Consider the following 17,158-nt stretch of genomic DNA (forward strand, 5'->3'; position numbering starts at 1 on the left):
ACTGGAAACTGAATATTGGTCTATATCTCTTAATTTGTGCCACGGATTAACAAGAAATTGTGGTTGCTTTGGCAGCACATATACTAAATTTGGAACGATACAGAGGAGGTTAGAATGGCCTCTGTGCAAGGATGACACACAAATTCATGAAGCATTCCATATTTAAAAATAAAAATAATAAAGAGGAATTTTCTGGCAGGCTTAAATTGCTCTAAATGGGCATCTTTTGTAGAATGGTTCTTCCTTGGTTTGGCATAAATGTATATAGAGTTATCATTAGAAATCTGTCTCAAATATTAGCTACTATAGCTGACTGTATTGCCAAGGCTATCGTTGCCCAGAATCCTTTATAAATTCTCTTGCTACCATTGTTTTAGACTGCTTTGGACTACTTGTTGGCTGAACAGGGAAATGTGTATGCAATGGCTAACACCTCATGCTGCCCTTTCATAAATATGTCTGATATGGTAGAAACCCAGTTTTAAAAAATCAACAAACAAGCTACTTGGTTAAAACAAGTAGATTCCTCTTCTGGCTCATTTTTTGATTGATTTTATTCTAATTATTTTGGTTCATGGTAGACTCTGTTGAGGAATATACTTCATTCTCTTAGTATTATCCTCCTGATAACCATCACAATAGTCTCCCTGGTGTGCTATATTCTCTCAAGTGTCTTAAATGCTCATATACAGCCATCTGTTGTACATCAAATGGTCTCACTACTGTTAAAATAACAAAAACACAAAAAGAACATAAGGAACCATTCAACGAGACTGATGCCATGAATGATGTATTTCATACCAAGACCAAACAAGTCCATGACGATGGTGACAGAGTGGCATCAATGTCCAATTTTAAGAGACTGACTAAAAGGAAGATATTGTTAAATTAACTTAAATTTGGCCTGAAGCTGCCTCCATACCTTGCATTCCTGTGCAGCAAATTTCACCCTAATTTAGTATGTAAACAAACTGATACACAGAACAAATAGCTGAGTCTCAGCCAATCACAGGAAGCCAAATCATCACACCATGCCCAAATAAGGCAAATGCCTAATTGTAGCTAATCAAATGATTTATCTGTTTTGCTTTTGTGTCCATCCTATAAAAGCTCATTGCTCAGGTTGCTGGGCAGAAAGAGCTCTCTGAACTTCTTCTAGTTCTGAGGTTTGCCCAATTCAAGAATTTTGTGTGTGTGTGCTCAAATAAACTTTGGTAAATTTATCTAAAATTTTTCTTCTAACAGTTGTAATACTAAAATTTGGAGACATTTGTGCATTAAAAGAGCATTACTTTCAGAAATTTATCCCCAAACTGCAATGGTGCTTTTCACATCCTATTGTCATTTTTAAACTGTGTTAAAGAAATATTAAATTCTATACATTTTGTATCAATTTCTTTCTTTTTTTGTGAATGAGCATAATTACGTTTTCCAGGTTATCTTGCCATATGGAAGCACGCTCTCTGAGTGACATTTATTGTTGGTCTGACAATCACCTGCTTACATTCTTTCAAGTGGAAGGGCAGATGCAGAACAGAGATGGGTAAAAGTTGTGTGTCTGTTTCCTGCATTGATATTAAATGCCTGATTTCCTGTAATTAAATAAACATATATTTAGACTATTGAAGCAAAAACCAGAAAAAGGTCTTCAATAATAGGTCTCAAAGTGAAATGTCCAAAGGAAATAGCCAAAGTCCCCCTTGCCTTCTGGGTAGAATTTTAAAAAGAAGAAAGATATCTGTTGTTAGCATTAAGCAAGGGCTATGTGAAATCAACAGGAAGAGGGAACACTGAAAGATTAAATTAATCCAAGATCTGTGTCTTGTGCTCCTCAAGTTATTCTTCCTATTTCCATTTTACATGTTTATCCTCAAGAAAAACTATCTGCCTTGCACTTACTGTGTTCTTTAATAAACACAGCCAGATGCAGTCACTCACATCTGCAATCCCAGTAACTCAGGTGACTGAGGCGGGATGATCACTTAACGCCAGGAGCTTGAAACCAGCCTGGGCAACATAGCAAGATCCCATCTCTAAAAACAATTTTTAAATTAGCCCAACCTGGTGCCATGCCTGTATTCTCAGCTGTTTGGGAGGCTGGAGTGGGAAGAACATTTGAGTCCAGGAGATTGAGGCTGCACTCCAGCCTGGTAACAGAACGAAACCCCAATCTCAAAAATACAAAAAACAAACAAACAAACAAAAACCTCTGATTTTTCTAAGGATTTAATTATGATAGACAAGTCACTCAAAGATTTAGACACAACAAATTATGATTTGACACAACAAAGAAATACAGTTTTTAGTCTGATTTTAACTCAGCAATATGAAAAGCATTACTTTCTTTCTCTAAGCTGTGTTTAAAGAAAAAAGCTAATGTTTTTGATGAAATGTAATGCCTTAGTCTAAGAAATTCATATTATAACATCTGTAAGAATATTCTGTTTTCTTAACTTTGTCCTTGAGAAATATTTAATAGTGACTTTTATTGCTAAAATAACTTTCGTGAAAAATGTATTGACTTTAACTGACCCAAAATTAATATCGCCCTAAGTCTATACAGCTTTCAAAAAAATGTTTTTCTTCACTAAGATTATCCCTTGAAGGTTGCAATAAAAGACTTGATATTAACTTCTAAGGTTTTCAAAATCTGCAACCCAAACTGCAACATTTGATGGATTAATAGTATCTCCTCCTTTCACCATCCCAGTTAGCCAACGACAGATTGACTTTGAAATGCCAAGGCTTTAAAGAAATGAAGAACAACCCAAATACATGTTCTCAACCCCACCTTTGATTGTTATTATCAAATTTTAAATCCCAAAATGATTTGCTTTTAAAAATTAATCCTTGTATTAACATTAGCAATCGAAGCACTTACAACCTTAAAAGACCAAAGAAAAGCATTCTCAGAAGCCTGAATTTAAAACAAAATCAAAACCAAAAATATCCCTGCAATGTTTAAGGCTAAAAGGAGCTTCAAAAATTATTCTGTCCTACTTTTTATTTTAAATGAAAAAATGAAAAAGCTTCCCTTATTAATTCACTGGATTGACAACTTAAAATGCTATTCCTTCATACCCTACCATATCTCCATTAAATAAGCATCATTTCAGTGGACCTCAAATATTATGCATCAGAATTTTCCAAGTTGCTTGTTTAAAATGCATATCCCTATTACCATAATTATCATTATCATTATCATCAATAACTCCAAGTCAGTAAATGCAGATTGGGTGCAGTGGCTCACGCCTGTAATCCCAGCACTTTGGGAGGCCAAGGCAGGCAGATCATTTGAGGTCAGGAGTTTGAGACCAGCCTGGCCAACATGAAACCCCATCTCTACTAAAAACACAAAAATAGCTGTTCATGGTGGCACACGCCTGTAATCCCAGCTACTTGGGAGGCTGAAGTAGGAGGATCGCTTGAACCTAGAAGGCAGAGGTTACAGTGAGCCAAGATCCCTTCACGGCCCTCAAGACTGGGCAACAGAGCAAGACTCCACTGCAAAATAAAACAAAATAAAATAATGAAAAAGCTTCCCTTATTAATTCACTGGATTGACATCTTAAAATGCTGTTCTTCATACCCTACCATATCTCCATTAAATAAGCATCCTTCCAGTGAACCTCAAATTTTATGCATCAGAATCTTCCAAGTTGCTTGTTTAAAATGCACATCCCTAGACATTATCAACAATAACTCTGACTCAGTAAATCCACATAGGCCCAAAGAATCTGTATTTTTAACAAGCATCCTTCGTGACTCTAGGACAGGTGGTCCATGGAACAAACTTTGAGGCATGATGCTAGGCAATAATATAAACAGGCCATGTGCTTAACATTTAGCCTGTCAGTGGAAACATTTTGTTTAATAGTTTGAAGAACTCCAAAGGCAAAAGATGTACTTGGGAAAGGCAGGGTTGAATAAGAGTCATTTTACAATAACATGTTTTCTAAAGCCTGTTTTATTACTTAGGAGAATACCAATAAATGGAGGTGAAGGCAGTGGGGGAGGAAATCCTTTGTCATTATATTGTACAACCCGAGGACATTTTCCTACAATTTTGGAAGTGCACTTTAAGAGACTGCATAAAATGTGGGGGAAATGTCAAGCCACATTATGCTTTTAAAAGCAAAACAAGAAAAAACAGCTTCTAAATAGGTACTGAAGAATGCCATGAAGTATTATGATTTTCATTTCTAATAATATAAATGAACATCTTGAGCTTAGTTAGTATTTTTTTCAAATTCTTTTAGAGATAGTATTCTTTTTGCTGAGGTAAATGTAGATGAATAAGAAACGGCAGAACTTATTCTTAAGTGATGTGAAATAATGTGAAATAATGCTTTTATCTATAAAGCACAGGGTTTTTTTTAAAAAAAAACTATTTGATATAAATTAGTGTGATTCTATTTTTAAACATTTAGATTTATATAAATTAATATGATAGCCGAAGTCTTACCCCAAATATCATAAATTCTACTGGGTTGCTGATTGCTTTCTATTAGTGTATTACTGCATTTCTTTTAAACAAAAGTAGTTTTGCTTTTCAATTGTTAGATTTAACAATTTTAGGTAAAAATCAGTGGTCTTATTTTTTGTTGTTTTTCATTAAAATGTCAAAATATTTCATAGTTTAAGAAAGAAAGTAAATGGAACAAACCAAATGACTTTAATTTTGATACTTATAAAAATCTCAAATGGATCAGTTGAGGTATATAAAAACATTAGACACTCATATTATTTACAGCCTTCCCCAACTGAACAAAATCTAGACCCACAGAATTGACACAGGATAAATTCAGGGAGGCTTACCTACTCCTAGATGGAGCTGCCCAGGAAAACCAGAGGGCCCTGATGGGACCCACCACTCTGAAAACAATGCTTAGTTCCTTCAATCAGCAGCAATCCCAGCAATGCAAACCACTGAAGACAGTCCTGATGTGTGGACAGCCCCACTATGTGGATGCCCGATTTGAGCTCACACTAGGAAGGATGATCACCAATCAGTGTCACAATGTCAATATTCCAGGGGTGTTCCTCATCTATAAATGACCAATTCTGGGGGGTAGGGTGGTCCCAAACAGGTTTCAGGACTATGAGCAGTGGCTGTGAAGGACAGAAAAGGATTTGTCTCTAATACTAGACACAACACACCCAATATGAAGTTCTCTAAGGACCCTCTGAGAACTAGTAAGCCTGATGGCTGCAAATCATTGCCAAATTTACTTGTAGTAGTCTACTGACACCCACTAGAGATTCAAGATTGCAAAACTCAACTCGCTTACTTGGTTCGTTCAAATACTTTTGCATAAACAAGAAACATACAAGGAAATTTCAAATGTTCTGTTTTACAGTACAATCAGATTGGAAAGTACTTGCCTCAAAGTTACTATCAGGCCTATTAGTGTCTAAGAATTTGCGGTCGGGCTCTGTGGCTCATGCCCGTAATCCCAGCACTTTGGGAGGCTGAGGCGGGTGGATCACAAGGCCAGGAGATGGAGACCATCCTGGCCAGCATGGAGAAACCCCATCTCTACTAAAAATACAAAAATTAGCCGGGCGTGGTAGCACATGCCAGTAGTCACAGCTACTCAGGACGCTGAGGCAGAAGAATTACTTGAACCCGGGAGGCAGGGGTTGCAGTGAGCTGAGATTGCGCCACTGCACTCCAGCCTGGTGATGAAGCGAGACTCTGTCTCCAAAAAAAAAAAAAAAAAATTCATATTTCTTCCTTTTGGCATGAATCCTCATACTAAAGGCTGCACACCCAATACTCAAGAGGTAAAAACTAGCTTGCCTTCTAGAAAATAGCTGGAGGGCAGAAAGGGGGGTAACAATGAAATAACGAACAATTATAATAACTTTCATTATTGAGAATCTAGGAGAAAAGCTCTGATAGTCACTTTTTCAACATTCATTATTTCAAATCCCTATAAAAACAAAATATATGTTATACTCTCTTAAGAAAAACAGGTCAGAAAAACGAAACAAGCTGCTGAAGGAAATGCACAAAGATTTGAACAGAAGATGCCAAAGTCTACACACTTCCCACTATTTAAAGCCCTATCTAGTCTCCCATTGAGAGAAAATAAAATTGTCATATCATGAGATTAAAATTTTGCAGTTGTGTACAAATAGTTTCTATGAATATGTATATGTATTGTAGAAATAGAGATGGATAAAGACAGAGAAAATAATTGAGAATAAGCCAAGAAAAGGAGCAGCTATCCCAATACCACTAGTCCTAGTTCTGCCCTGGATGTAACAGTCAGAAAATCACTCCACTCTCTGGGGCCCAGTTTCTTCATCTGTAAAATGGAATTAATAATCAAGAATTTACTTCTCCTCAAAAAACGATAGGGACATGTTAAAAAGACACAGGAGCCAACCTGAAGGATCCCCATTAGCCAAAGTTGGAACAATTTGAGCAACAAAATAAACAGCGATGGTACTAGGTGATAATCCATATAATAATTTTAAAATCCATGAGTTCATACTAATATAAATAAATAATTGAAAAAATACATGGATGGAGGAGAAGAAGCAGCTCTTCTTTACAGGGGAATCCCAATTAGTAAATATAGAAAGAATGAGAGAAATATATAATCACAATTAGGCAAAGACTACAGAGTAAGAATCGCCGCAGGCAACTTCCACTGAAAGAGACTAAAATCAGTGAGTGAAGATTTGAAAAGAAACAGGCTATTATTAATAGAAAACTCTCAAACTATCTTACCCAGGATATTTATCAATTTCAAAGGGACAAAATAATAACTTTACAGTGAAAAAACCCACAAGACAGAATCTTAACCAAGTGATCAAAGTTAACATCATCAGTAATAAGATACAGCCTGTACCCCTTAATATGATGTACTGAGAAGAATACAATACTACCATTGCAGTAGTCTTGCCAAGAATATGTAACCTCAATCTAATCATGAGAAAACATTAGATAAACCCAAACCGAGAGACATTCTACAAAATAGCTTGCCAGTACCCATCAAAAGTGTGAAGTTCATAAAAAACAAGGCAGGAAAGGGAAATTGTCACAGATTAGAGGAGACTAAAGAAATAGAACTAAATGCAATGTAAAATCCTGGATTGGATCCTAGAATAGACCAAAGGCATTAAGGGGAAGACTAGTAAAATATTAATTTTCTGGTTTTGATAATTAAGCTATGATTATGTAAGTTGTTAAAATTAGGGAATGTATTTAACTGCAAACATATTACAATTAAAGGTGAAGTATTGGGTTCCTAAATCACATCCCATGCTTTTCTATCTCTGAGTCTTTTATCACATCATTCGCTTTAGCTGAAATGTCCTTGTTCTCTTCTTCTTGGCCAAGTCTTTCCCGTACTGTGAACTCAAATAGAATGCTAGTACCTTCATGGTTCCCATGGTCAGAAGTCATTTCTCTCTCCTATTACTCCCACAGCACTTTAACCACACCCTTACCATAACACGTACCACATTCCCCCTTGTATTTTAGCAGCTGATATAAATGACTCATTATCCTGCCTGACAAGATTCATTAAATATTATCATATTATCTCTGTTATGCCACACAATGACTATTAATTGTATCTGACACAGACCTGGGGCTCAGTAATGGCTTTTGAAAAGACCCTTGATTACAACTGCCATTGTGAACTTCAAGTTCGTAAGGCATCAATAAATAATCCAGACTGCCAATGTATTCATATGCAATGAGAGCTAGAACTGCCAAGGCAATAGGGGGCTCATCTCAGGTTAGCCAGCATATTTTTTCCTATTAGAGGAAGCACATATGGAAAGCTAAATTAGGATCAGAAGGTTGCTTGGGAAGCAAGGAGAATAAGTTGGGCAATTTTCGTGAACAGAGCAACAGGCTAAATGGCTTGATCATAAAACTACACCCACTACAGGGCCAGACTCTCCTGTTCTCAGCTCTGGGCTTCATCTTTGCTTAGTGCTCCATCAATACTGACAAATTTTTCCTTTATGACTATTTGTCTATTTCCACCCTAACTATTCTCTCCTTTTTAAATTTTTTTATCATTTATTTTGCCATTCTCAGCCCTGGCTGCATTTTAAAATCACCTGGAGAACTCTCAAAAACCCTGATACCTGGGCCATTCCCGAGGACCAATTAAATCAGACTTTCTAGAGGTGGGTCTCAGGCCTCAGGATTTTTGATAGCTCTCCAGGTGATTCCAAGATGCAGCCAATGTTGAGAACTAGTACTATATTGATAAAATTTTTGCTTACCTATGTTAATATCACCAAGCAGAAAACAGACAAGTCCAACATTTCCTGCCTTTTTCCCTGATATCATATGTTCTCTCCACCCCCCTCTCCTGAGGATACGTGATCTCACCTATTCTGCAGTGTGTCTACTAATTTAATGCCTAGGTTTCTGGAGACGCCTTGTCTTCACCCAAATGGAAGGCTTTCAGGCAGTATCTCACAGGCCTCCAGTGCAGCACATTGTTAGGTCTATCAGCACAGTAAGGTAGGACAAAATACTTTTAACATATACAACAGGCAGAAGGATTCAATATTTTATTATTACCATCAGTGTTTGACAGAAATGAGGTGGGAGGCAGCTGGAACCAAGAGGTAAAGAGTATATCCAAAAATATCTTGAGTGCTAACTTCTTTGTGGTTCACTATGTGGGTCCACCATGTGATAGAAAAACGAATCAGAAAAAGATCAATCCCTCATGCTGAGAATTTGACGTGGTTCATACGATGTAAACTGTGCTTTGTACTATGAGAGATAAAGATGCTATGAGAGTTGGGGGAATTGCGATTGGGGTGGGGAGTGATTTCTAGCCAGGAGATTATGAGAGGCTTTGTTTATGGGAAAGGAACCTTGTTTATTGGAACCTTTGATTATGGGAGAGTAGGTGGCATTTAAGCTGGGCCTGGGAGTCAGGGTAAGATTTGAAGATGTGGGACTAGGAGGAAGGGCATTCTCAGAGGATATGGCCTAAGCAAAGATGAAAAGGCGTGAAACTGCGGAGGATGGGCAGTAGTTCCATTTCCTTCCTACATGGAGGAAAATAGAAGACATTAATATTTGAAATATTCTGTCATTCTGGTAGTTTTGGAACTATTCCCCATCAAAGATTTGGTTAAATCTTGACCAGAAATTATGAGAGTTCAGTTGTCTGATGTTTAACACTCATAATCTGATGTATGTGTCCAAAGGGTTGGGTAGTAGATGCAGAGGCCTCACTCATGCATTTATATATTTCAGTCTTGAAAGGCCCCAAATTAAATTATAGAAGAGGGAATCTGGAGATAAAGAGACCAGCCATTTCAATGGTAGTGATAGCATTTTTCTGTGAGGTGCAATTTTGGTCACCTGCCATTTCCTATACTATTATTTTACCTTAATAAAAAGAAGATAACACCAGCCCTGTGCAAGTTAAGAGTAAATTTGGGTCTGATGATGAGAAATATCTCTGTTAACAAGAACGGAGCAATCTGTGCAAGTCACTCCTCAGGAGTCTGGGGAAGTGGCAACCTGCCAGCTCAGCTGCACACAGAGCCCAGGCGGCCCCACAGCTGTCTCTCAGCACTGCCAGCAGCCATTACCGTGGCAACGGCCCCTCCCAGGAGAGCAGCTCAGCCCACTGAAACCATCCATCATTTAAAAATCAACACAGATGATTCCAGATGAGATCCTGTGCAACAACCACAAAAATCTTTTAGAACTGTCCTAAGGACGTAATTCAGACAATATAGACTGTGAATTCGATGGGTGATTCTCAAAATTCAGTATGCTTTGGGCTCATTTGGCGGGCTTGTCAAAACACAGATTGCCAGAACCCCACCCCCAGAATTTCTGATTCAATGCAGCTGGCTGGGGTAGAGGCAAAGAATTCGTACTTCTAGCAAGTTCCCAAGTGAGGTTGATGATACTAGTCTGGGGTCACACTTTGAGAACCACTGGGTTACATACTAGCATTGTATCACTGTTGATTTCCTGATTTTTGATTGCTGTACTATGGTTATGTCAAAGAATGTCCTTGGTCTTGGAAAATACTCAAAGTTGTATTATATTTAGGACAAAGGAGTATCATGTCTGAAACTTATTCTCAAATGGTTCGTTAAAAAATGTAGATAGAAAGATAAAGCAAATGTGGAAAAATAACAATTTGGGAAATCTGCATAAAGGGCATACGGAAGTTCATTGTGTTATTCTTGTAACATTTCTGGTAGTTTAAAATTACATTAAAATTATAAATTTTTTCAATTAATACAGGGAAAGTTATAGCAATATATACCATGTATGTCTAATATGGTAGCGAGAAGCCACATATGGTTATTTATATTTAAATTAATTAAATGTAAATAAAATTTAACATCCAGGCCCTCAATTGCACTATCCGCACTTCAAGTGCTAAAGAGCCATGTATATGACTAGTGACTACTATATTAGACAGCACAAGTATAGCCCATTTCCATCAGCACAGAAAGTTCTGTGGAATAGTGTTGACTACAGTTTAAAATATTCTAAGACATGGAAAGAGTCTTTGAAAAAGTCAATGTCCTAAAAGCAGCAATAGAGATAGCAGTAACAGTTTAAGCAGTATGAGTCAGTTGTTTCTAAAATAACAGTTTATTAACTGAAGGAGGCTAAAGAAGAAATATGATGAAATTATAGCAGGTGGATCATAGTATGCAACATATGCATATGCAAGTATCTTTAGCTTTGCATGAATTAGTGACATATTTGCCAGAGTAACTATTCAATATCACTGCTCACACCTGTCATCATCTTACTGATTTTGTCAACAATCCATTGGATGATGGACAAGCAGATATCCAAATGACCTGGTTCTTCTCCACTCACCCTCTGCCCCGTCCACTTTCCTTCAAGCAAAGCAGGGTCAAGACATAGATGGAAAAATACCCAGCAAGGCCAAGGCTGACCTGAAGGGGAATGGCCAAGACATGGAATATTTCAAACTTGTTCAGATATTTTAACTTGGCTATTGGTTTCATTTTGGGTGATACATCAGCTAATGTGTAAAGCAGGCAAGGTTGTTTTCGCTGCTATCCCTTTTCCTTCTGAGCTTCTTTTCTTTCTCCTGTCTCTTCTTTTTTCTCTCTCAAACAAATGGCACCTTTAAGTTAGGTCGAGTTGTCCAAAGTTTCTGGCCCAAACAGGACTGTCATCTACTCTAAAGAGCATCTTTTTTTCCTCATGTCTTTTGGGCTCCAGCAACATCCAAGTGATAAGCTGACTTCATCCTAAAGTATGAACAGCACCAAATTCTCCCAAGGTGCATTTGGCTAACCCTAGCTTCCATAATATTCTGGGAGATACTTTTTGAGCATAGTCATCTTTGGGTATTCTCTGCCTGACCCAACCCCTGTCAATCCCCTCTCCATAACCTCTCAGGAGTAAACATACAGATCCACACTGCAGCTACACATGTCCATTTTCCCCTCTCCCGCTTCTCTAAGTAGCTTCACACTCCCTTGGGGCTCAGTAAATACACAGCTATTACTTGGATAGAACTCAGAGTGGTTGGGAAAATTGTAAATACCTCAAGCTGTAAACCACAAATTGATAAATATGAGGAATTCTTGTGGGGAAAAAAGCCATACTTCCATTTCTAAACTTCCACTGAAGAAATTAAACCATAGAGCTGGAATTCAAAACTCAGGACATGTACCTCTACTCTAACCAAGCATCTGTTAGAGCATTTAAATGTCCATCTAAGCATCAGACCATTCTAGAAGGTCTGCCCCTCCCCATCAAAAAATTGTTGAAGCATTCTTCTGCAGTAATTTCTCCTTTTTTGTTTTTTTGTTTTTTTCTTAGAGATAGGGTCTTACTCTATCACCCAGGCTGGAGCACGATGGCATGGTCACAGTTCACTGAAGCTTTGAACTGCTAGGCTCAAGCAATCCTCCTGCCTCAGTTTCTCGGCTAGCTGGAACTACAGGCTCATATAACCACATCCTGCTAATTTTTAAATTTTTCTGTAGAGATGCGGGGGGCGGGGGGTCTCACTATGTTTCCTAGTCTGGTCTCGACCTCCTGGACTAGCAATCCTCTCACTTTGACCTCCCAAAGTGCTGAGATTACAAGTATGAGCAACCACACCTGGCCTCCTCCTTAAAATATATTCGTTTTTACTGAGTTTGCCAGTGGAGGGAAAAACCCTTCCTTAGAAACAAGTTTTGTCAATTATCTACAGATAATCATTCTTAGCTGCAAGACATGGGACCCAGGTCTTTATAGTTCAATTTATGGTTTGATAATTGGACTTTTAAGATCTCTTTATAGAAGGCTTTTTACCATTCAGCATATTTTTATAAAGACTTCCAAGAGAAAAGGAGAGTCTCACCTCACAGTACTCCGTGATAATGCAGAAATTTTCTTGCTCCACAAAACTTGCATGGAACTTGACAATGGCTGGGTGGTCCAGCTTGGAGAGGAGCTGGGCTTCCAAATTGGCCTGCACAGTTTCATTTGGATTTAGTTCTCCAACAGATATTTCCTTAAGTACCTTTCTGCAGTAAAAAAAAAATTTTTTAAACATTTACAGCCAAAAAACACATTTAACAAATATCATCAAGTGGTACAGAGCCACTAATTAATGCCCAGGTTGTGACCTACTCATATATCTGGTATTGCCTATTATGACACTGTGTCTCCTGGTGGGACCTGGGCCTGTTTTCCTGTCCTGCTTCCCCAAGGCCTCTGACCTCCTCATCTGTGTACCCTACAGTTCTATAAGGGCAGACATGGAACTAATCTTGAGCAATATTGCTGGGGTGGCCCTTCCTCCACCTCTCTAGATGTTTCAGTGTCTCTTGGTTTCTCTTATAGTTATCTATTTCTGTCTGTCTCTTTCTATGTGCGTTCTCACACACACACACACACACATATATGTAATCCATCACTCTCTCTGTATCTTATTCTTTCTTTGCCTCTTTCCTTCTCTGTCTCTGTCTCTTTCTGTGTCTCTCTTTGCCTCTGTGTATGTATTTACACATATTTACACACACTTACAGGTATGCTTCTCTCTCTCAGCTTAAAGTTTTCCAAATATATTGCCTTAATATTGGTAGGAGCAATATTTATTTATTTTCTTTTTAAAACTATCCTTGGCATATCATACTTTATTACTACCAGTATTTAAAAGGAAAAATTAACTAAAACCATTAATAGAGATATTTAGTATTTCTAACATGTATAAATGAAAGAGCTCATTAAATCCCCAAGCCATTAATTTAAAAATTGTGATAACTCTATGAGGAATAGACCAAAACATTATCTCTTCCCATCTAAGAAAAAAAAGAGTCTGATAAACAAATCAATTATAGTACCAAAGTGTAAACTAGACTATTGGGAAAAAATACCTTAGAACACCAATTATGTTTGCAGACACAGTCTGCTGATTATAAGTAAGCACTGGCAGTACATTAAGGCAAGTTCAGCAGGACCAGCAATAGAAAGCATTTTACAAAAATCTTCCTTAGGAGTAGCTACCTATGCATGTCAATAAAAATGTATTATCGTAGAAAATTGCTTTAGGCCCTTTAACCAGCCCATAGATTAACCATCATTCTCCAGTCCTTCCTAACAGATGCTGACAGATGCCCTTGCCACAGGGAATGCCTCCAGCTAGTAAGCTCTCCTTGACATGCCCATGAACTTCTGCCCTCCCAGCTGAGATGTGTGCTTACCCAAGTCATTGTGTTTATTCCCAAGTCTGCTAATGCCAGTTATGCTCATCATTGTAAATTTATCACTTCAGTATAACTTAAATGAAGAGTGAGCGTGAGAGTTATCTCTGCTAGGAAAACTAAGTCAAATGAAAATCAAAAAACTTGAAAATAAAAAGTTGCAAAAATAAAAAGCTGTCAAGTAACTGAAAAGACAGTTCTGAAAAGGTTAAAAATGTGAAAATCTAGTATTCTAAATTCAGATTGTTACAGAAAAATAAATCTAGAAAACTAGGTCCTAAAAAATAATATAATAATAATATATATCTTATGGATGTAGTTTATGCAAAAAAAAAAAAAAGAAGAAATCTCTAACCAGAGGACATTGAATGCTGGCTATACAGCCAAAAACTGGAGAAAATGTACAATGATATATTTTAAGTTGATGTAAATGTTTTAATTAATGTCATTTTATTTTAAAATTGTTTCCTTTTTTTAACCAAGTACCAGCTCCAATCACATTGGAGAGAAGAGCTTCTACCATTTTTAAAAATGTGATTATACTATTAACTTTTCAGTAATTCAAACAAGCCTCTCCCTCTGTTTTACAATAGAAGAACCATAATATCCTCAGGCATTACCAGAGGTAGAGCTTTCTTCTTGTTTCATATTCAGGGTCTAGAAGTTTTGATATTGCAGTCAGCACACTATTGTATAGTATTCCCCCATACCATTTCTCAGTGAGAGACTATGATCAAAATAAATAAATAAATAAATAAATAAAATTTTAAAAACTCATTACAATTCTAAGTTAGGAAATCCATCCTACAAGCTGACAGCCTAAGTAGGAAAATGTAGAAACTGCCCTTATCCTATTCCGGGGTTGGGTAACATTTGACTTTTTTTTTTTTTCCCAGAGCAGTAAAAGCTAGGTTAAGTTTACATTCTCCAAAAATCTCATAAGGAAAACCTTCTAATCCAAGATGACCATTACTGGGAAGTCACTTCCCCTAAAATTTGAGTCCTTTAATATTTTATTCACTTTAAATGTTCTCCATGGTCTTCCCATTCTGAACTCATCTCATCCCCAAAAGACACCAACAGCAGGCATAAGCTGCTTCCACAGAGGAGGCCAATTTGCATTAGAAAGGGCAGCTCTGCCTCAGGAGCCTCACAGGCAAGGACTCCACTATGCCATTAACAGGTGTCTTTCAATGTGACTGCAACACAGAAAGCTGGAACACTTGTCTTCCTTCCCCTAACAGGTGTTTTCACATTGGTTTCAAACAGCCTATTACGCTCCTACTTAATAAGAAGTAGATTCTAGAGAAATGCCTGCTTGGTAACATTCTGTAAAGACTGTTCTATCAAGATTTGGTTTAAAATGACCTAATGTTATTAGGAGTGGCATTTCAGACTGTTAGTATACCCAAAGAAGCTTGAAATGACATACAAGACTATGTTTTTTTGTTACTGAAGATTACAAAGCAGCAGGTGAAGCACAATGACATCTTCGTAGAGCTTTTTCAGTAATTTACTGTACCCCAGCTAGCATGCAGTTATAAAAGTCACAGTGGTTAAGCATGACAATATAAAGTCTTACAAACCTGCAATATTCTCTTGCTGTGAAGGAACAAATGCTATAAAAAGCTTCAAGATACTTATTTTTCCTTGCAAACACCAACTATTGTGCAGCAGAGCATGAGATTTTACATACAAAATGTAACTACCTGAGCCCCATCTGGCACCCTGATGATAAAGCATAACCCATTTGTCCACAATTTGGCAGATGAAGGGAGAGCCATTAAGACAGGTGATATCTATTATAATCATCTCATAGATGATGCAGAGACATTCACCTTCCTTGCTTGAAATCATGTCACTGAGCTGGCAGAGGAAACTCTCATTGCACATCACTTAATACGAGATCCATATCAGCCAAAGACAGCATGAAAACTTACCAAGTCAGGGACAGCTTGTTACTTGCCCAGTGATTCCCAGTCTGTCACCCCTCCTAAATAACATGACAGACATTTATTTTATCAGAGCCTCAACTCAGGAGAAATTTCATGACAGTAGCAAAATTAGGCATCCCTTGGAGACGTACTCATTTTGCAAACTTCCCAAGTTACATGCTTTCTTTCTTTCTAGAATCAGCGAACTGACAAACTTTGGAGAATAACTTTGGAAATTCGAGATAACTATGGCTAATTTCATTCCCTTGAAATTGGCCTATGTTTTGTAGAAATGGGGAAGATGATATCTTTGAGATATTCATTAAGGGCTATTTTTCTCCAAATTTTCACATATCTTTTCACATTTTCCCCCATTTAACCAGCAGCATGCGCTGCTTCAGGAAAAAGGTGACATCACCACAGAGAATATGAGTCAAACATGTCCTGAGTTTTTAAAGAAAAGACCAAGGCTAAAGAGAAAGGATCTGGAGGAACATATGAACAGTGAGTGGGTGAGCATTCTTCTGCCAGGTGAGAAAGAGATCTTTCTCTAGATCAGGGGAAGGGGACAGGGTCAGAGGGCAGGTAAAAAAAATTAGGAACTGCTGAGCCCTTGAAAATAGTTGCTGTGCTGTCAGGTCCAGAAAGGCAACTAAAAAGAGAACTCCAAGATGGGTAGGAAGGTCTGAGAGGAAGAGACCTGTGCTCTCCCTCCAAAGTAGGGCTTAAAGGATTGCAGAACACTCACATTTTCTTATGTCTAGCAAGGGTAAAGAGCTGCAAAAAGCTCTCCAAGGGGCGTGTAAACAGATGGGCCTAAGAGAGCTCTAGAATCTCCGGTACCCCAGGAAGGCATGGGAAGCAGTAGAATGAGATGCCATGCAGTCAACAGCCATCTCAGTGAGGGTCAGTCATCTGGTAGAACTGGAAACCTTTGCAGTAGAGACAACAGTCCTTTCCTTTCTGATTTAACTATTAACATTCATTACAGGTAACTAGTAAATACCTACTACATGACTACAGTGTGGTGGGCACTGAGGAGTTAAGATCTCTGTTTTGTGTCTACTGGGAAAGATAGACAACAGGTAAGTGTGCATGAATGTGTGTATATATCATGTATGGTTATGTTTTTCAAAACTTCAAATTCCGATGAATGCTATGAAGTTGAGGTAAGGATGTCTGAGGCCCTTCTGCTTTCAGAACTGTGATCCTGATGTGATCAGCAGCTACTGTACCCACTTAGCCTAAGTTACGGGAAATTTTCATTTCAACTTAAATGAGTAACTTTTTGGCTTTTGATTTTGCTTGTGTGTGTGCGTGTGTGTGTGTGTGTTTTATCATTTGCCTGTTTTACAAAGAGAGATTATCAAATATAATCAGGAGTTTTAAGATTTTTCATCCCTCTTGGAAGAGAGGAATTATTTTTATCGACTTTCTTAAATGGGAAGGTCTCTTTTTTCTAATTTACAAGGAAATAGTTTCATTATAGAAAAATTTGAAAACACAACATAAGGAAAATA

General features: G+C 37.6%; 1 protein-coding gene and 1 non-coding gene across 26 annotated transcripts in view; one reads left to right on the forward strand and one right to left on the reverse strand.

Moving 5' to 3' along the window:
• Positions 1 to 17,158, reverse strand: part of NEK11 (NIMA related kinase 11) — a 317,965-nt gene that overhangs the window by 252,987 nt on the left and 47,820 nt on the right. For 16 of the 25 annotated variants that reach the window (XR_004181977.1, XR_004181978.1, XR_004181976.1 and 13 more), the window contains exons 3-4: positions 12,360 to 12,525; positions 1,497 to 1,592 (exon numbers count right to left, since the gene is read on the reverse strand). Coding sequence is in view for 19 of the 25 variants with exons in the window: in XM_031662871.1 (XP_031518731.1) it covers positions 1,497 to 1,592; positions 12,360 to 12,525 (262 nt within the window). In the remaining 6 variants the exon portion in view is untranslated. Of the gene's footprint in view, positions 1 to 1,496; positions 1,593 to 4,818; positions 4,990 to 12,359; positions 12,526 to 17,158 lie in introns of those variants that run through there. The other 9 variants (XM_031662874.1, XM_031662870.1, XM_031662865.1 and 6 more) reach the window with 2 other exon arrangements.
• LOC116273911 lies at positions 64 to 166 on the forward strand. Its single transcript, XR_004182414.1, has one exon. It is a non-coding gene; the product is annotated as a U6 spliceosomal RNA (small nuclear RNA).

The sequence above is a fragment of the Papio anubis genome, chromosome 2, assembly GCF_008728515.1.
Source record: "Papio anubis isolate 15944 chromosome 2, Panubis1.0, whole genome shotgun sequence".
In the NCBI taxonomy this organism is placed as follows: domain Eukaryota; kingdom Metazoa; phylum Chordata; class Mammalia; order Primates; family Cercopithecidae; genus Papio; species Papio anubis.